This window comes from Podarcis gaigeae (assembly GCF_964106915.1).
Source record: "Podarcis gaigeae genome assembly, chromosome: 7".
NCBI lineage: Eukaryota > Metazoa > Chordata > Lepidosauria > Squamata > Lacertidae > Podarcis > Podarcis gaigeae.
This window is the reverse complement of record NC_139683.1, coordinates 51,477,017-51,498,934: the sequence shown is the minus strand read 5'-3', so window position 1 is coordinate 51,498,934 and position 21,918 is coordinate 51,477,017. Positions and strand designations below refer to the sequence as shown.

Genomic DNA, 21,918 nt, shown 5'->3' with positions numbered 1-21,918 from the left:
TCTTCTGTCCCCCTCCCCCAACTCCATCAATTAATGCAAAAAGACATTGGAATCAAAATTTATCAAAGAAGAGAGAAAAATATGTGAAATTCTTGGGGGCGGTGTGCTTACCTTATTTCCAAAGTGACCAAGTGGTATTTGTGTGTTCTTTCATTCATTCTATAAATCACCTCTTCAATGGTTTGCATTCTGCAGCCTTCCCTGAAAACCCCTCAGCTTGGCTTTCCTGTAAGCACAGGATGGTGGAGCCCAACTGACAGTGGTTTTGCTGTGAAGTGTTTGGTAAAAGGAAAGATACCCTTAGAAACAAAATTAGCCATTTAGTAGCTAGCTTCCCTGGCTCTAAGGGCTCAAGGGAAGACATTGCGACACAAACTTCTTCCAAGGACTGAAGTGCAGGTAGCCAGGGAGGCGGCAGAGTACTGAGGAGAATTGTTTACTGGAAATTAAAAGAAGAAAACACACATACACACACCACCTGGCCACCTCACAATAAAGTAAGCTCTGTCTCACACCCACCAATATTCTGAAAAAAAATTCTGAAGCAATTTGCAAGCACAATGAGAACGAGGCAGAAAAAACAGAAACTTTCTCACAGGGGGCTAAATCTCTTGAGCAATGGAGGACAGGTTTCAGCACATGGCTAGTCCTAGTCCTGCAAACCCTTAAATTCCAGCACTATTCAGTTTTGGAGCAAGTCTTGAAAACCAAGAATGGAGGGGTTAATGTTTTCAGGATTGAGCCTTATTCAGGAACTCAAAAGCAATCTTCAGAAAAACAAAGGGGTAAGTGTGAGAAAGACGAAAATAGGAAAAGACTATTAAAATAAAGCGCTATTCTACTTGAATCCATGTCCTATTTGCTAGTAATAAATCAGGACAGCTAAAATATAAATATTGCCTGAATCATAAAAACTTGTCATAGTCTAATAAATTCTAGTTCAAAAAATCCAACATTATTTTAACCGACTGCAATCATCTTTTGAGTTTGGCACACCTGAACCAGCATAGAGATGATGTGTTATGAAGTTAACTCCCTGGGGGGGAAATACTTATGTGCGTCAGGATCTGAAGATGGATTCTGGTGCTAATCGTATCACACTGCTTAACATATGAAAGAAATGTAAAAGAGTCTTTTGCTGCCGAGTCTTTTGCTGTGATTCCACAGCAGCAAAAGAGGTAGCAAACTTGATGGAAGGTGCAGGTTTGTTTAAATCGTTGGAGCTCATAGAATGGATGACCTTGAAAGCTACAACTTGCATTAGAGACGCTCCCGACTGCCTCTGTAGTCTCCTTTTGAAAATGCAAAGTACAAACATTTTATTCAAATATCTTAGACATTGTAATGGCTCAGAAGAACAATGACAGTGGTGTGTCCTTGTAGCAGTGTTCTTCTCAGAGAGATGAACGAGGGACTCAATTGCTTCACTGTAATTTCTCTATTTCCATGCTTCATTTCCTTCATGTAGCTGAGACTAGAGGAAAAAACAGCATGTTCTCAAGCACCTAATACCATGATGCAGTATAATAAACCTGAATGTGATGGAGACTGGAGCTCCAAAATAAACATAACTTTACACATCAATGTTTTATTTAAAAACAAATAAAAAATGAAGAAAGGATAAGTTCTCCTGTACTAATCAGAAGAGGTAAGGATAATAAAAAAAACCCTGTAAATAGACAGCAATTCCCCCCCATACCTACATAGGCATCACAAAACTGTGGTAATCACTTTCCAGATTTCTGATTTGACATATCCTGGAAACAATTTTGATAAGGCAATGGCACATGTTGCAGATATTCATAACAGGAATTGCAATCTACTTTTAGAGTCACCCAGATATTTACAGAGGCTTTGGGACTAAATAGCTTTTAAGACCAACATTTTTAAAAGTCATCGTGTTGGATTTGTTTCTGAGCCAGCAAACTGCATGCAACACTGTAAATAAAAGAACTTTGCATCAGTAGTAGACAATATATTGTATTAACATTGTACGTAGTAAATGATTTCCCCCTTCTCTCCACTAAGCAAAGACTCTGCAGTCTAGACCCAGCAGTACTGCGAAGGCATCTACAGGATATCATTGGCTCATTGAGGTCACAGTGCGTTACTTACTCTTAGAGGTTGGTTGCCTCTGCAGGTATACGAGGGTTGCTATCTATTTGCACATGCCCGAGCATCTTAATGTTATAAAAAAAAATGCCATCGGATGCTCAGAATCTGTGTGTGTTCAGTGCAGTCCCTAGGACAAAGTTCTAATGAAGATATGCTTCACCAAGGCAAAAAGAAACCCAAAAGGTTAAAAATGGAGAAATATTTACAGAATTTCCTTAGTCCCAGATATTGAGTTTTTATTTTCTTTTTCTTTAGTGCATCGTCATAGAAAGGTTCAAAGGCTATGAATACAAATTTTCTGGTCCAGTTCCATACATGTCTGCAAGCCGTTTAAAACGAGGCCCCCAGTCACTGAGGTAATCGTAATTCTGATCTGAGTTTGAACTGATAGAATCTAAAGAGCTGAGTGACTCAGCCACCGAACCATTTCCCTCAAATGCGTATGTCTGCAGGGAATCATACGGTGGAGCACAAGGATCCACATCAGCCTCTTTTAGTCTTTCCCAAATAAATTCCCGAAAAATGACGTTATCCGGGATGCTTTTAAAGGATGGTCTACTCAAGAACTGGATCTCTGGCGTTACATCCCTCCTCGTTTTGGTGTCTCGGATGATGTTGAGGTTCCTCAAGGCTGCCATATCAAAGGCCTCAGTGTCTTCCTCTCCACCTCCCTCATCATCATATCTGACTATGTTTTCCCTGATATCCCTCTCTTCATCGAAAACAAGGGGCTCCTTTTTCCGTCGTCTCATTGTAACAATGAGTAGGACAAGCACTGCAATGGAAGAGGCGATACATTTAGCGAAGGCATATACTGAACTTTATCCATTCATTAAGGTTTTACTTACCAGCAGAGCTATTTCTAAATTATGCATAAGAGAACCGCTCACACACTATGGTGGTCATACCATACAGTCAGTTTTTAAATTTGCTAACAAGTTCTAAAATGGCTTTTAGACCAAGGGCTTTCAGACATTAAACAATTTATTGCCACCCTCATCCTGATTTAACATCTTCATATGTAATTCTGTATACTACACTGGCTGCCAAAACATAAATTTCCAGAGCCAGCTCGGGCCAAATATTACAACCTCACAGCCATGCAATAAAAAGAGACCTTCTTCTGAACTCTTAATTGCTCAGGTGATAAAAGCACATTCATAAACATACTATGTGTAATTTAACTGTCAGACTTTGGGAAGTGACTCCATTATTGAAGTATATGACGACAAGCTGCCTGATGAAGTATTCGATCCTTGATTGGGAAATTCAGGGTTGTTAAATAATGTCTAACATAAGTCTCCGTTTGTGCATTAAAAGCATCTCTCTAATAGATAACACTTTCCTTTAATGCAGGGTACGGCACCGTGTACCTGTGAATTATTTCTGATGAGAACTGCAAAGGCTGCTGGCATTTATTAGATCAGGCCTATGATATGAAGATGTAATAATTTTGCTGTTTCTGATGCTTAAGAGGATTTCTTGTTGGCTTTAGTGCCAAGATGAGCATTTGTGGAAACAGTCAAAGACTATTCAACATTTAAGTCTTGAGAGTCAGAGTGTGGAGGGGGCATTGCTTCCCAAGCAGAGAGAGCTTAAAAGCTCTTTTTGTGCCAGGAAAATCTGGCAGGGAAAAAAAAAATGTTTTTAAGCTTTCATCCTTGCTTGCATTTAACTTGTAGGATTTCAACCCGCAACCTGCGTATGGTTGAAATGGTGTAAGTTAAATGCATGTAAGATGTGACCATACTCTAATGATGATGGGTGATCTCCAGAGTTAGCCACATGCAGAGTAGGCCCATTTAAACCAATGGAAGTTCATGGATTTCAATAGGCCTGCACTTAGCATGACTTGTATAACACATAATAATCCAGACAGATGGATAGATAGATAGATAGATAGATAGATAGATAGATAGATGATAGATAGATGATAGATAGATGATAGATAGATAGATAATCATACTAAGCTGTACCATACATTTATCATCATTTGCAACCAACGTTGTTCATAAATCAAGCAAAGACATCATTTCAGTTCCAGATAACACATGCACATTGTTTTAAGGGTAGTTCATCTATTTGTTGTTTTATTTTAAAAACAAAGGATATAAATTGTTTTATTTGCCTTCAATAAGCAATATAACCTACTGGAAGGAACCTGCAGTCCAAGTTCCGTAAGTTCTTAAACAAAGCTGGAGGGTCTAATGTGCATCACAGTAGAGATATCTTAACTATTTTCTCATAAATTGTGATGGCTTATTGGTTGTTTGCAACAACAATAGCTGCAGAACCACAAGTTGCAGAAAATACCTCTCCCCTAAAATGATGTTTTAAGTATGCAATTTAACTCAGTGGCTACATTAGCACAATACCACATAAATGAAAACATTTTGACGTATTCTAATTTTCAAATGTATACTACCTTTAGTAGTAGTATACATTGAGGTTGAGTAGGGTGCCATTTTCATGTTTCTCTTCTTAGATGGCTCTGAGTATGGGGAAAGGTACTATAAACTGCTTGGCAGGCACATTAACAAGTGGGACCTGCAACTAACATGCTGCAGTCCTCCTCTTTAAGACTGCAACTAGCTAACCAGCATCAGGCCCCAATTATTTGCTGTTTTGTCTACTGCTGAAAACCTACCTATTTGCTCAGGTGTTCCCAGGCAATGAGTTTTAAAAAAATTCTTGGATGCCACCACTGTACATTTTATTTTATTCTTTTATTGCATTACTAATTGTCACGATACTGTTTGTAATTAAAGGTGGCATATAAATGAGCTGAAGAAATAAGATGTGCGGATAATATTGAAAGTGGGTTTTGGAAGACTTGTTCTGTGGTGTGGAAAAGTCTGTAGCAGAACACACTGTGAATCTAGAAGGCTGGTTTTCAAAGCTGTGAAAATCAGTCACCTTTGGCAAGTGGCAATCTTATTGTGGCCAATTTCATAGGCTGATAATGAGCACAAACGCAAGGTAAGAACTATAAAGTCATTAAACTGGAAAAATTTCAGGACTTAGCCCTACAATTTTATGAAATAAAATATTGAGGAAAGTAATAAGATTCAAATGAAGAGCCCACTGATGAAGCTCGTCTCTTTTCTCTTTTAAAAGAATTACTTTTGACCACACTAGGATGGTGCTACAGCCATGTATTGAGCAGTTAATCTTTTCTTTGCTCCAGTGAAAATGTGTTTTCACACTATGACATGTTCAGCAGACTTCATCTGGGGAGTTAAATACCTGCTAATAAGTGCAAAATATATGAAACTTAGTAGATCTGCCAGCCTAGAGGTACAATAAAAATCACGATAAAAATGAATGTTTTATGTGGTTATGCCTCACACAGCCCACGACTGCTTGAAGCCAAGAAAAATATGAAGTCCTTTGAAAGGTTAAACATTTTAGCATTTAAATGGCTTTAAGAGAATATTAATTTCTAATCACTCCAACTGCTCCTGAACAATAATTTTTAACCTTTGCATGAATAAACCCCACTTTAGTGACTCTGCAAGAGTCATGGCACTCGCTGCCTGCAAAACTAGTTAGTGCAGAATTCCAGTGCAAGAACAGTTGGATTTCAATGGGGGAACTGCTTTAGAAGAGATACTGAAGGAGAAAGGGAGGGGAATCCCAACAACTTCATGGCAATAATCAGTGTCTAGTTGAATGGCCAGAAAGGCTAATTTTCAGGACTGTTCATTAGTCTTACTTATAACCACAACCTCCAGGCTTCAAAATTGAAAACCTACCATTGCTACAAGCATACAACACATCCCCACTAAGCCACATATTTTAAAATAGATGACTGAGCACTCCTAAACTTGCATTGGATTAACCCCAAAATTTTATGACACTCCCCCTCCCCCAAATCAGAAGACCTAAGTTAATTTTTTTGAACCAACCACAGAGGAAATCCAAAAAATTACCTACCTATCTTCTTGCAAGGTTTCCTTCTCTATAGCAAGTGAATAAATCTGAAGGCACTCCACTGGTTTGCATGAGGGAGCACTGCAGGAGCCCAATCAAAGGGCAGAGATGTTTATTGTCTACTTACCTTTGGCAGGGGTTATGCCCCGCCCCACCCTTGGATTGGGCCCTATGCTATGGATCAGCATTGAGTGCTGTCTCCCCACTATGTATTGGGCCCCAACAATGGTGAATTATCCTCAGCAGAAAATAAACCCCCTCTTCATTCCCCAGATTGGGTCCTTAAGTCATTTACTTTTCCTCTCTGGAATTGAGAAAGAATTCCTATGCATGTTTAGAGTAGCTCAGTTGATGGAGCATGAGACTCTCAATCTCAGGGTCATGGGGTTCGAGCCCCACATTGGGCAAATATTCCTGCATTGTACTCTACCATTCTACGATTCTGTGTTTAATCAGAAGTAAGTCCCATTGCCTCATATAGGGCTTATTCTCAGGTAGGAATGGGTGCATCTGATAATTTCAGTTTGTTATTTTCCCACTCTTAAGTACAGTTCTCCACATTTCAATCAATTTCAGTTCCCCATTTATTCACTCGTAAGTTTCCACATCAGTTTACCATTTATTTATTTATTTTTAAAAAGACCTCATGAAAATTCATCAGCATTTTAGTGTCTCCTAACATACACATTTCTGTGTGCAATTTTCCCCAAAAGATGCATTTTGTGCACATTTTAGCATAATCATTTTGTACACATAGTGCATGGGTAGGCAAACTAAGGCCCAGGGGCCAGATCCGGCCCAATCGCCTTCTAAATCCAGCCCATGGATGGTCCGGGAATCAGTGTGTTTTTACATGAGTAGAATGTGCGCTTTTATTTAAAATGCATCTCTGGGTTATTTGTGGGGCATAGGAATTCATTCCCCCCCCCAAAAAAAAAATATAGTCCGGCACCCCACAAGGTCTGAGGGACAGTGGACCTGCTGAAAAAGTGTGCTGACCCCTGGAAGGTGCAAATTAGGTAGTTTGCCTTTAAACACTAACTGAATCAAATTTCTTCCCCATCCCTACTCCCAGGAAAGTTTGTATAGGTGAAGTTGACTATTATTCTCCAGCTTGTTTCAATCCAGACTGGTGATAATTACGGAGCCAGTAGAGCTTGCATCTCCCTTGAGACTGAGCATAGCAATCTTATTAGCCTGGCTAGGAAGAACGTGGCTGCCATCTCTGCCCTGGAACAACCCATACAATCAATGGAATGGGTACAAAGTAAGAGTACACTCCAGCCAAAATGAATGTTACGAGTTTGGTTGATGCCAGTAGGGAGGCTAGTGCACCCACTGCTGGTACCAAAAGCCAGGCGGAACGTACATTGTTTCTAAAGTTCAGGTTTGAGTTTGGCAAGGTTCAAGAGGAAGGGAATTAAGACTCTTATAGTGCAATTACCAGAAATGCTGCACTCTCTGAGTGATCCTCCAACACATTCCAGATGACTGTGCTGTTTCCACCAAAAAGTAGTGGATTCATGTTTATTTTTGTTTCTTTATTTATATTAGGGGCAATGCCAGCTTTGATCTTCCACATGAACATACTCATTATTTTCATGCCACCTAGGAGGCCTCTTCACTGACCACATCTAGGTAGTTAAGCCTCTTCATTCTGCACAGCTCTGAATGGTTTGAATTCTCATTTGTCTATGGATTATTTTAATGCATTCTTGGCTTCCCCCCCCAAATGCTATTTTAACATTGTCAATTGTCTTGGGGCCTTTTGGAGGCTGAAAGGCAATATATAAATGATTTTATGTGGGGGGAAATATTACGGGGAAATGAAAATGGCTATTAGGACACTTTCTTGTGGGCCATAAAGGGGACTTCCCCTGTGCACACCAGTGCTCCTATACATCAGACAAGGAAAAAGGTTTTGGCTTATCAATAACATTCCCGTGCCTAACTGAAGCACAGGAAAAACCTTTTGAGTTTGAGAAACAGTTGTGCATGTCTGAGGGGGCACAAAATGATCGTTACGATTATGTTAAACAGTTATTATAAAAGCAATTACTATTGTGTGTCTGTGATGTTAACTGGGGGAAATTACACCGCAATTGCCATATAATTCTCAGAGGTATTGAAGATTTTCCTCACTTATTTCTTTAAGGAATTATGTACAGTATAAAAATAATGACACCCAGCAAGATGATTTTCTTGTGCTTTTTATAAGCTACAATCATGTATTTTTTCGATCTTTACTTCCCCCCCATTTTTAAAAAAACAACATCACAGCTGACAAGCGTTCGAGTACAATATGCTTCATATGTACAGATTGCCTTAAAGGCTTCCAATAACAACAGGGCTATTTGGATCTGAGAGGTGGTGCCTGTCTAAATGAAAAAAAAATGAAGTAAGAGACTTAGGAAGGAGAATTATGGACAGTACCAATTCAGTCTGTGTAATTTTTTTAATTTAAAAAAATCATTTTCCCGTATAAAAAGCTCCCCAAATGCAGTAGCATGTTCGCATTAGGGACAGGAATACACTAAACCACTCCTGTGCATGTCTGCTACTTGCAGGGATATTTTTTTAACATGGGGAAAAATTCAAAGTGTGACACTCTATCCTTAGCCTGTAAAGGTGCAGGCTGGAACTTTACCACTTCAGTCTCTCACCTCATACTGCGTAATGCGGACAGCAGCTCCCTTTTATTTATTGTTTTACAAATAAGGAATAGAGGTTGAGCAGTATTTAACAAGCAAAGGTTGCCCATTATGAGTTATGGGGTATACATCCAGAGTTTTAAAAGAGTAACGGAGAGGTGCATTGTGAAATACTTCCTCTCTGTTGAAAGGGAAGAATCAGGCAATTTTGGCCTGTGACATATTTTTAGCTTTCCTCTTTCTTTTTCTTTTTTATCTATTAGCTTTCCTTTTTTTGCCAAAAATTGGGGGGGGGGGGAGAGATATGAAACAAGTAGACAAATCATACTCAGAACAGATCCATTTAAATCAATAAAGCCCATTATTTCAGTATGTCAGACCTAAGTTAGACTTAGTTGGATATTATCCTTAGTAAATTTCTGGGATTAGGATGATTATTTAAAATATTAAGTCCCTGACAGTAAGGTTATGTATCCATAGCAGTGACCAGAGGAGGAATGACCGCTGGGAGGAGTGCAGAGAGAAGAAACCCCATGGTGTATCAGTACAGGGGGGAAAGGGTTAAGAACCTCCTGCCAGTCTGGTCAAATTAGGCAACCCACAGCTATAATTTACTTAAACAGATACTGCAATTGATACTTCTGCGATTGTTAAATTAAGTTCGACTCATACTTCCAAGTAAACATGAATGGAATTGGACTCCAAGATGTCTTTCTGAACACTGCTCTAAATCAGGCAACAGCTAGGTAGAGAATAATTCAGAAATATTTGTGGCATAAAGTTTGTTCTTCATCTAACAATTTGTATTCTGCCAAGTTGATTTAAAACTCCCAGTAATTCTGAGCAAAGTTCAGTTTAGCTTGAAATGCTCTTTTCTGTGACACTTGGAATATGGAGAGCATTGCATGTAAACTATGGAAGCTGTTTTTGCAGTTTTAACAGTCTGAAAGGTTGTCTGGAGAGCTTAGTCTTCACATATGTCATTTCTTGTCATGGGCAATGTCACTTCCTGAATAAAACACTGTCGTCTTTGAATCTCATACTTTTGCTGGAAAACTCTACCTGTCTGTTCCTAAGACACCTGAACCACAGGAGGCCTAGGTTGGAAACCAGAATCCATATATGAAGAATGTGTCAATTCTGACAAGCACAGCCAAATGAAAAATGATGGATGGATCGGTATTTTGCACTAGCAGTTACTGCACTTGGTTCCCTACTAGGTTCAAATTCTGTCACATAGACATTTCTCAATAGATGGTAAAGTTTTAAGAAACATAAATGAACAGAAATCCAATTAAATATCAAGGCATGTCAAAATTACAATATTCGCTACTGAATCCTTGTTAAGTTTTACCTACTCACCTGAAATATTATGCTGTTTGAAAAAACAATGTTACATGAAAGAAACACGTGTATGTCAAAAAATTTACTAATGCAATTATATTGTATCTGTTTCATATGCTCTATGGTATTTTCATACTCATTAATATTTTGGGGCAAATGGAAATGCATGTTGATGCTTCAGTTATATACTCAATAATCTAACATTTGCCAGCTATATTTATTAAGGGGTTTTGGACACATACACAAGTGGTAATAAGTTTATGTTTGGCTGTATTCCTATACAGTCATACCTCGGGTTACGGACGCTTCTGGTTGTGCGATTTCGGGTTGCGCATTGCACCGAACCCGGAAGTACCGGAATGGGTTACTTCCAGGTTTCGGGGCTTGTGCATGCGCAGAAGCGCCGAATCGCGACCCGTGCGTGCGTAGATGCAGTGCTGTGGGTTGCAAACGTGCCTCCCGCATGGATCACATTCGCAACCCAAGGGTCCACTGTACTCACTTATCTGGGATAAACTACATTTAACTCAATAAATCTTACTTTTGAGCAGACATGTGAAGGTTTGGGCATTATAAGCTTATGACTACTAGACTATGTCCATTATTGTTCACTAATCCAGTTTTCTGCCTGCATTTCCCATGTGTAAGTTGTGCCTGATTAAAGAGACCTCACTGCTCCCAGCACTGTTTGTTACACTCCTTATCATAGCTTGACTTGAGCTATGTATATCTGAACTTTAAAAGTTAAAATAAATGCACCTACTTGACAGAGGATGTAAATCATCTCCTTTACAAAAACAGGAACAATTCTAGCCTTTAAAAAAAGGTGCTTGCAAATGTAGCTCACTTATAAAGTGGCCTGGTTTGCACATCCCATTGAACCATACTTAAACTATGGTTTAATATGAATGAAAAGCATGCTGGTAATTGTCGGTGCTTTGCTCTTCCACTGCTGCCAGGAAACAAGCCATGATCTGGTGTGTTGAGTTGTCCAAAACCAGGGTTTCTCTCCACACAAACCACAAGAAGCTAAAAATTGCTTAGTGTTTGTGGTTTGTTTTCCCTGTGATTTCAGCAGCAGGCAATCATACATTGCTCATTCACATGAAAGCATAGGATTTTTTTTTACTGTGCATTAATGTGAAATGTGAACCAGTGTGTGTCTACTACAGACAATGATCTATACACATGGTAATAATGATGAAAAAGCTGCTTCAAAGAAATGTGAAGTTCTGGCAATTCTTGCATGATCATTATTTGCCTAGAAGGTGCCAGGACTGTGCCAAGTCCTAACTGCCATATGCACTCAAGTAAGGTGCCAAGCAATGATTTAAAAAATGCTATCACAGTTCAGAGCTTTTTATAGATTAGGCTTTAGAAAATGTGCTCCCCCCCCCCCCCCAGTCTCCAGTGCCATTTTTTACTTGTGAATTGGTGCTTCTAATCTGAGGTGATTGTGAGAATAGAACACAGATTGTATAAATGTATCTGTGCCTCTGAGCTTATTCCGGATAACCAGGTGTGAGTCTGTAACCATCACAGATTCCAGGCTGCAAATGCATAATCAAGAGACTGAATACCTTCTGGAAAGGTAGAAGTAACGCTACCTTCAGTGTTACCAAATCTAAATACAGTGGTACCTCGAGTTACAAATGCCTCAGGTTACAAACGCCTCAGGTTACAAATTCCTCTAACCTGGAAGAGCTACCTTGAGTTGAGAACTTTGCCCCAGGATGAGAACGGAAACTGTGTGCCGGTGGCGCAGCAGCAGCAACAGGCCCCCATTAGCGAAAGCACGCCTCTAGTTAAGAACAGTTTCAGGTTAATAATGGACCTCTGGAATGAATTACCATAAGTTTGTAACTAGAGGTACCACTGTATAAGATTTGGTATATATAAGCCTAAGGTTGCGGGTTAGGCTTTAAGGCTGCAGTTCTTATCCTTTATATCAGGGGTCAACAAACATTTTCAACAGGGGGCCAGTCCACTGTCCCTCAGACCTTGTGGGGAGCCGGACTATATATATATATATATATATTTTTTGGGGGGGGGGAGAACGAATTCCTATGCCCACAAATAACCCAGAGATGCATTTTAAATAAAAGCACACATTCTACTCACGTAAAAACACGCTGGTTCCTCGACCATCTGCGGGCCGGATTTAGAAGGTGATTGGGCTGAATCTGGCCCCCAAGCCTTAGTTTGCCTACCCATGTTGTACATCTTGTGTCGGACTAAACAAATGTGTCTTAAGTGTGGCTGACATGACAGAAACTAATTACTTTAGAGAACTGAAGATGTGTGATGCAGTTTCATCTACTGAAATTAAGTAAGTCTTCGTTGGTCAGTACCTAGATATGAGAAGCCCCAAAGGCCTTATCTGTGGTGGCACTCACTCTCTAGAAGGGTTTTCCCCCAGAAATAAGTCACATGTCAATATTAGCAAAATTTCAACACATTCTGAAAACATTTCTGTTCATGCTAGCTACTGATGTCATGATGGCTATATATCTGAATATCAGTTGCTGGAAACTGCAGGAGGTGAAAGTCCTCTTGCACTCAGGTTCTGCCTGCAAGTTTCCCACAGGGACAGTCATACCTTGGTTGTTGAATGCCTTGGTACTTAGACTTTTTGACTCCCGAATGCTGCAAACCCAAAAGTGAGTGTTCCAGTTTGTGAACGTTTTTCAGAAGCCAAACGTCCGATGTGGCTTCCACATCTTCCGATTGAGTGCAGAAAGCTCCTACAGCCAATCGGAAGCCATGCCTTGGTTGTCGAACAGACTCCTGGAACAGATTAAGTTCGCCAACCAAGGTACTGCTGTATCTGGTTGAACAGTGAGAACAGGATGCTGGACTAGATGGGAATTGGCCTGATCAACTGCCTCCCACTGTAGAACCTTTAAGGTTTCCATTTCCTTTTCTAACTCTTGATTGTTACTTCTTGTATTTAGTGAGTTTATTTGCATTTTGGTTTCTGTATTCTATTTCATGATCTATTGTACACAACCTTGAGATGGCCACATTACAGGCAGTATACAAATATCATAATAAATAAACACATTTTATTTGATCCCCACCCAAGCAATTGCAAACACATATAAGTAAAGGAATTGCATTTGTTCTGAAGGAAAACTGTCCCTCTCCAGGGAACAAAACCCAAAGACATACCTAGCAATGTCAGAACACAAGCCAGTATCGCTATGAGTGCCCCGGTGCTAAGTCCTGCTGGCAAGATGTAGGCCTCTGCATTGCATGTTTGGGCAATGCCATCTGCGTCACAGTCACACACCCGGATAGTGAGTGTATTGGTGCTGCTCAGTGAAGGAGAGCCACTGTCCACAATAAATACTGGCAAATAGTAAACTGATTGCTCCTGCCTCCGGAATCCATTTCTTCTGGTTAGAATAGATGCCGTGTTATCTGGACCGAGGAAAAGACAAAGAGTGAAACTGACAGGATTTCTTCAAGAAATATTCTGTGCCTTTTTAAAATACATATCAATTTATTATGCCCTTTGTCTTACCCTTACCAATAGCAACAAGCTTGCAGTCTTTACAACCTGAGACTGCAAAGAACAAGCCCTGGGAAGGGCTGAAGGTTAGCCCACCTTGGGTCCTTCATAGTTATCCCTTCATAGGTATCCCTTGTTTAATGCAGTTCCATGTCTCCTTGCCTAATTCCCTAGTCAAGCTGCGGCAAGTCTTCCACATTGCCTGATGACAGGCCTTGTAAATGCAAGGTGCAATCTTAATAGAGGGGATCAAGAAAAGACAACAGAAAGGTTAAAAGTTCATGTTCTCATGTCTACCGTCATTGGCTTATTCTGGTCTAGGATCCATGTGCATGTGGAGAACAGCAGGGAGACATGTTCTGATCCACTAAGCCCATAAAGGAAAATTTATCATGAGTGCTTCATTTCATATGTTAAATTTCACTCAATTTTTTCCATTTATTTATTTTTTTGAAAAAGAGGGCTACATCACTTGGCCTTCCATGAGTATCTCTAGCCACTCTATCTTTGTAGAGGGTTTTGATGTGTGTGTGTGTGTGTGTGTGTGTGTGTGTGTAGGAAGGGATGTGTTCATCAAACCCTGAGAAAAGGATTTGTCGTTCAGTTAAGAATTTGAATAAAGCCACTGCTAATCTAAACAAAAATGTGCAAATTCTCAGAAAATGATATCAAGATTCTAATGTCAAGGAATGTAAAGGTCTCTTAAAGGTGCTTTAAATTAATTGTTTCTCTAAAACGTACAGCACTTCGTGGTTTAAAATGGATGGAAATCTAATGTGCATGAATGGTACAAAGTAAATTGCACAAGGAAGAATATGTATACAACTGTGTACCCATGAGCACAAAATAAATATTGTATACACACACACAGAGAGAGAGAGACATGATCTGCACTGGCACTTAAGTGTGTGTGCAAATGACAGCTCACTTGTGCTTGCAAGTAATGGCTAAGTTCTAATGAACTTTGTTTGGTCCCGTGTTTCTTATCTGTTGGCACTTAAAGAAAAACACACACACACCCTTAGCGCATAACTTTGTGAAGCAGATCCTTCTATTTTCTTTAACCAATTAGGGAAAAATAAGGCTCTTAAGAAGACAGAATGGTCTATAAGATGGTCTACCTCAATCTTGTCTACACTGACCTGGAAAGGCCAAATTGATTGATGTGAAGTATGTGCTCTAATACTGAGTTATAGCCCTTTCTGTAGGCTTCTTGCTATTATCCATAATTATATCATCAGCGTCATACATGAGGACACTAACATAGCTGAGTGTACAACACATCAGCTGGAGAAGATGAGAACAGTATTTTTCTTTGGTGGCTCATGGTTTAAAACATTGGATTGTTTCTTAAAATGGGGCTGTTTATTATAATAATTCAGATGGCTTTGTTAAAAAAACATAACCTTGGAACTAAGGAAGTCCAGACTGAAACTTAGGGGGCAAATCTATGTAGTCAAGAGAACATCCTCAATGAATGCATCTCTGTTAACATCTTTCAAGGAGTAAAGTGAGCAAAAATGCATTATAAATGACACATTTTGAAGATAATTCATGTATATTTACCTTTTGCTATGTATGTTAAAAGGATGTGCATTTGAGACCTAATAAAATTAGCAGCTCTTGAAATTCCTTTCAGAGGTACCATGTGAATCAACACAAATTGCTGTCACAACTGATTTCCAATTGTTTTTCAGATGTTCACGGATGAACAGATACAACAAATAATTTACTTTTTGCTAATGGATCACACCTAAGATCTTTGAATAAATGAATAACAAAGATTTCAGTGTATATACTAAAAATATACAAAAAGATGACAACTGACTTTAAAAATCTCCTGCCAGTTCTAATATTTCAGAACCAATATATGCTTTTCTCTCTGGAGGAGGTGTAAGCTTAAACATCACTTGTGAATACGGTGAGAAATCAGAATTGGCATATTTGTATTTTTTAATACAAACTGTAAAACTTGAAACAGAGGGGAGCATTTCCCAAAAATAAAACTAGTCATCAACAAACAGCAACAAAACAATGAAAAGCCTCCTAACTTCTACATGCTTATTTTGGAATGCAGAAGATTCTAGAACTTGTAAATGGGAACTTGCAAATTGCAGTGGCATTGATTGAACTATTATACGTGACACAGATTTCTTCCTTTGAAATGTCCGCTACCAGTCCTCACACCAGTTAAGGTTACCCTTCAGAAAAGGGTAATGGCTTTCTGTTGTGGAGGATCTGCTGCATTTATTTTTCATGTTTGAGATGGGGAGCTGAAGGACTTCATCTAGAATTCTTTCCAACATCCACCTTTAAGGGCAAATGAAATATACAATAAATAAATAAAGCAAGAATAGCTCTTTCCAACTTTGCAAGGATCTCTACCCTTTAGCAAAATGTTGTTCCACGTAGGAGAGCTATATCATACTAACAGCCTAGAAACATGGAACCTTTAGCTTGTGTTTCCAAAAAGTATTTTTAGCAGCAGAAGATATGGATGAAAAAGTTGTTTTCTCAAAGAGGTGGCCAATTTGCCATGTGTTTAAGGGCTCATTTCTATATTTCCTGAGTTACATTAATCAAACATGAGATCCAGGAAATTTTTCAGCTGCTGCCCTGAGGTATAATCTAATTTAGATAAAGACCTATAAAAACAAAAAGTGAAAAAGAGTCTGTTTAAGAATGGATCTGAAGCCCATCTGTTTGGCTCATGGCTTAAAATGATTTAAGCAGCAGCTTCTTTCTCCTGACAGATAATCTATGGATAAAAATTACTTTGGGGTCTGATTGCTCTTAATTAATGTTCTTCCTGACAGTGAAGTTACTCCAGGTGACAGTCGGTATTGCCTGTCTGAAGAAATAAGAGTGTTGGTGTGTCAACGCTCACAATGCCCTTGGGTTGACATTGACAATCACAGCCAGTACCTTACCTTTATTATCTTGTAATGTAAAGTTGTGGTTATTTGCAGCCTCCCCTGCCAGACTGAAGGAAAATTGATGACCACTAGGTGGATCATCTTTGTCAATGGCACTGATTCTTTGAATTGCCTAGAGAGAAAAGTGATTTGCCTTCAGGTTAGATTTTAGTTTGCATTAAATACAAGGCAATATTTTAGTCTGCATTCAATAAAAGGCAACTTCTCAGAGCTCTAAGAAGGGAGAGGAAATTTTATATAGTGGTGTGACCCACAGTCCGTTTTTGTTACATTCAGGTACTCATCAAAATTCAGGCACTCATTAGAATTTGGTTTAGAGTTTCTGTTTTGATAGCACCCCTGTTAATTTTGTGTGTGTGGTTACAAGGGATGCTGAAAGAGTTAAATTGGGGAAAATGTTGCATGGGGGCACAGGAAGCCATTGTCATTTAAATGGTGTCCGTGCAGATAAAAACCTGGGGAAATATCCAACAAAACAGTTCCGCTAGAACAAGGAGTTTTAGTTGCACAATAAAACGTCCCCATCCTCCCTATACACTTCCTGAATGCCATGTAAATCTGAATCCAGAAGGTTATGAGAACTGCCAGAACATATTTAGGAGCTGCATAAGGAAAGGGCAGGGAAGTTCCTTGCTTATCTAAAAAACCTTGTGTTGGTGGAACAGTTTAATTGGGTAACGCCTCTGCTGATAATATTTTTTAAAAAATTCAAGCTGAATTGAGAACGTTGGTAGGATGTGACACAGTAGCAATTCTTAAAGAATTAATATGTTCCAGGAATTCAAGGAATTATGAGAGATTCATTATTCAACAGTTGAGGACACATGAGAAAGAAGGCCATTTATGGAATCTGAGCATAAAAGCATCTAGCTGGTACTCAGTGTAGTTTTACTCTAAGAAAGGTCTATTTTAGTGAAATTAACTGGAAGAATGGAAATTTTCATGGATTAGGAAGTGTAGAGGATGATCAAAATCATATGCAGTGTAGATTTCCCTGTGCAGTTTTCTCACAGGCTCGTGGATGATGGTTTCATATCTAGTTAATGTTTATTTTAGCTTCAAATCAACATGTCATTTTTACTGCAATAAACTGATTATATTTTATCTTAAAAGAGGCATCAATGCAAATCAAATTACTGCTGTGCAGCAAATATCATCAAGCTGTTAGGAATATAAATCCACACCTGGCCAGGTTCTGCATTTTCACAGACAGTAGTTTCATAATCCATTGCAAACTCAGGAGCATTGTCGTTGATGTCAAGAATAGTGATGGCCACATATCCCCTCCCAATTTGCGAAGGGTTTTCTGTTTCAAAGGACAAGAACCAGTTGTTATTATTCATAATGAACCAATTCTGAAACTATGAAATATGTTCCATATTTCTGGAACCACAAAATTAAGTTGTCAGTGGGATTTTTGTCACTAAGAGTGAACCCAAACTGAAAAGAAGAAAAGGGCTGCCATGCTTGATCAGGCCAATGGTTCTTCAAGTACATTGTCCTATTTCTCCTAATGGCCTACATTGAATGTATGAGGAAAAAGGTACAGGGAAGGGAATAAAGAAGGGTAATTTCTCCAGCTCCTTCCATTTCCTTTCTTTTGCCAGCAGTTAAGAGAATTGTAATTATTTTCCCTGTATAACCATGGATGCATCTATGAGAAATGATGGGTCTTAATCTAGCAGTATTAATGAACCCTTGTTATACAAATGTAGTAAACTGTAATTCTACAGTTGCAAGTTGTTATACTGTATAATTGGTATACATCATTGTGCCATTCAGATGTTGTTGGATTACAGCTGGGGAAAATTTTATTGGCCAAAGGGCTGGATGGTTATCTCTCCAATCCTGTTGGCCAAATCTGACAGACATGCAACCCAGCCCACTTGTAAATCACCTGGCATAACTATGATGCCAGGTGATAGTATGCTTTGAAGCCCTGGTTGTCAGGACTTCAGAGGGTACTGTAGGCTGTTTGAAAGCCCTTTTGCAAGCAGCCTGTTCATCAAACCCATGAAAAGTGGAGCTTAAAAATGCATTGTGGAACTGTTTGCAAAAGGGTTTTCAAACAGACTTATGCTGTGCTTTGGCTCCATGCACCTGTTCCTAGCAGGGGAATAGACACTTACAGCTAAACTCAGTAGGAATTAACCATCACTCATGAACTGATGAGCAGGGGTTACTTTCTGCTGTGTGTGCCCTAAGTCTCCTGCTAGAAACAGGTGTAAGCAGCCAATGCAGGATTGAACCCTGACCCACCCATCCCCCATCAGAGTGACATCAGCAGATTGTAAGGTGGAAGTGGTTTTTGAGAAGTAACCTCATGGGCCAAATTTGTTCCTCAGTTTAGGCCATATGTTAAATATTTCCCACCCCTGGTCCATGTTGATGGGAGTTGCACTCCAAACTTCTGGTGGGCACCTTGTTGACTACTTCTGCATATACTGTCAATTCTAACACCATGGGTAAAATTCAAAGTCACATGCTTCCATTCATTCTATTTGCATGTACACTTCAGGTTGCCAGAGGGAACAATCCCTCTCTTCTCCCCCCCCCCCAATTTTGGGGGTTCATCAGACCCCTCAAGACAATTTGGAGGGGGGCAGTGGAAAGAGATAGGGCAAAACCCCATTTTGCATGCATAAATCCTTGAACAGGGCTTCTGCTGCTGGGTGAATCCTAGGTGAATCCTGCCCCATATATTTATTTAACTCTTTAATTTCTATCCTCTCTCTTTTAATCCAAAGAGATGCCCATGGAAGATTAAACAATAATATATAAATAAATTAAGGGTGTTTCTGCCCTCTTTGAGACATTATAGTTCTAAGATCAGGATTCTATGATACATGATACTGCCTAAAAACCTTAGAGAATTGTCATGAAATAGCATTAACTTTTAACTCATTACAGTTAACTGTTTATGGCTTAAAGCATCTCCAACACTTAAGGTTCTTCGTGAACAACTTGATTCATTTCACCAACACTTTTAAAGGCTTAAAAAATGGCTTTGCAGTGGGAACTTACGACTCTCCATAGCCAAGACAGTGATGTTATGAACAGCGTTTGTTTCTCTATCCAACGGCTTCGCAGTGGTAATCACCCCACTGTTGGCATCAATATTAAAATATCTCTCCAGGTCTGTGTTTCGATCTATGGAGTACCTGGATGAAAGATGAAAGAAAACTTTTGATGTATGTATAATTGCAATGTGTGTGCGTGTTAAGTTTCATTTATTTCACATTAAGCTCAAAGAGCTTTTCATCAAGATTCTTTTCTCCTTTGTTGTCAGCTGTCTTACAGCCCTTACAGCACACAGAGAGTTTGTTACACAGAGCCATCTGATTCTGCAAAATTCACTGTGTCGAGGAAAGATGGCTCAGTTCCTGCATTTCATGATACCTTCCTAACTGAGGTCACAGGTATTTCCTTTCCATTTCTGCTCTTTTGCTCTTAGGTCGACCACTCATTTATTTTTGGAAGACTCTGCTTCTGAACCCAACCTAATGTGGAATAGATTTGGAACTGTGCCACCTGGCTGTATCAATTCCCTGTGGTTCCCAGCAGAGCTTCCACTGCGAGACACTGAACTTTTTGTCACAGGCAGAAAAGCCCATGGGGTGAATAAGAAAACTGTAGAGTAGGTCAGGGATTACGTATTACTACATTTGCTCCTGGGGCCTTATTGTCATCATACAAACACAGACTCCTGTCACTGAGCAACCTTGGCTTAAGCTCGCCTTGCTTGATCCCCCAAGCTGTTTTCAAGGAGGAGAAAAGCTCAGACAGAAAATAAGCCATGAGAAAGGGAGAAAATGCCCATTTATTGACTGTTTAATTATCCTCTTGGAAGTTGGCTATGTACTTTTAGATCCATTAGAAACACACCTTTGATATAACACAATATACCAGAAGGCCAGATTGTGTTTAACTGGAATGCTGATTGACAGTGAATAAATGTCAGCCTGAAGTCACCTGCTTGCCATGAAATAAATTTGTTGGGTTTTTTTATAGCCCTGCTGATGATGCCCATTGGGACTGGTAGGGTAGAAGTCAGAGAACTGAACATTAGGAGGAGCCAGAGACAATGAGAGCCAGAGCTGGAGCAAGTGATTCTAGTTTTGCCCCCTATCTTCCTCCCGGCTGAATTATAAAAGGGACAACACTGAGACATTAAGAGGAGAAAGCTAACAGGCAGTTTTAAGTCAGAAGGTAGGCAGGTGAGGGTTGGCTGAGGGTAGATTGAGGTTGGTGGGGCAGTGACTCATCCATCCAAAAGGATCACCTTCCATTGAAAGGGAGTTCTCAATCACATTAATCTCTCTACATGATGCAGGAGGCGAAGAGAAGCAGATTAATGCACATAAAGGAAAGTGTAGTTGTGATGAGGATGTAAATCAGGGATAGGGAACCTGTGGCCCTCCACATTTATTGTACTACTAATCCATGACCATTCATTGATCATGCTAATTGAGGCTGACCAAAACTGAAGTCCAATAATATCTGGCGTGTGGCAGGTTTTCCTGCCCTGGTGTAAGTAGCACTGGAAACTATTTAACTAGGATTCTTCATAAGCAAATCAAAATAGAGTAGCATCCACATTTTACTTTAAGATACCTGCAGAAGGGTCGCCAGCAAAAAGACTCTGAAAAACACACATACGAGTACTTTAGTCAATTAATGTACAGTGGAGAAGAAGGGAGCTGAAAAGGCCACACAGCATTCCACAGCTTGATTGGAAAGAAATAAGCAGGTCAGGATTTTCACTTCTTTGGCCAATCAAGGTAAAGCAAAAGTTCAGATCTTCCATAGCAACTACTGACAGCACTAGGTACAATGCTGTGGGAGTGTGCTTAAGGATGCAAATACCACTGCTTGAAAAAAGGCAAGGACAAGCTGTTGCAAATTATGTTCTCTTCACATGAAATGGTTCCACTTTCCTCGGAAGTACTTTGACAACAATAAAAAACCCTCTCTTTGTGTGTGTGTGTGTGTGTGTGTGTGTGTGTCTTCGTTCACTTTTAACCAAAAGGATGGATAGCTCAAACAGTGATGATTTTGATTGTAAAGATGAGACAGTTTGCACATTTGTACTTCACAGTATTATTCCCAGATGGCAAGCCTTCATCCTGTTTCTTAGTGCAGTAATCCACTACAATGGTTTCCAGAATCAACAGCGCTTTCATAGAACAGAAAAGGCGGGATTTTCCATCACATTGCTCAAAAAGGCTTTGCAAATATACAACAGGGGTCACCCACCATTTTGAGCCAGTGGGAACATTTAGAATTTTGTGAAAGTGACATGAGTGACACGAATTATTTGCAGGGTTGTTAACCAATCCAAATATTTTTGTTGATTTCACTGAGTGAGCAATTACATTTTAAACTATAACTGCATATTACAAAAATAACAATATTTACTGAATAT

The 21,918-nt window shown here is 39.5% G+C and overlaps 1 protein-coding gene across 4 annotated transcripts in view; it reads right to left on the bottom strand.

The window, feature by feature from the left end:
* Positions 1 to 1,454: 1,454 nt before the first annotated feature.
* The window catches only part of CDH7 (cadherin 7), a 122,845-nt gene continuing 102,381 nt past the window's right edge, over positions 1,455 to 21,918 (bottom strand). For all 4 annotated transcript variants that reach the window (XM_083746920.1, XM_083746921.1, XM_083746923.1 and 1 more), the window contains exons 8-12: positions 19,518 to 19,654; positions 17,678 to 17,799; positions 16,488 to 16,605; positions 13,215 to 13,466; positions 1,455 to 2,890 (exon numbers count right to left, since the gene is read on the bottom strand). In XM_083746920.1, the coding sequence (XP_083603046.1) occupies positions 2,397 to 2,890; positions 13,215 to 13,466; positions 16,488 to 16,605; positions 17,678 to 17,799; positions 19,518 to 19,654 (1,123 nt within the window). In that variant the 3' untranslated portion in view covers positions 1,455 to 2,396. The remainder of the gene's footprint in view (positions 2,891 to 13,214; positions 13,467 to 16,487; positions 16,606 to 17,677; positions 17,800 to 19,517; positions 19,655 to 21,918) is intronic.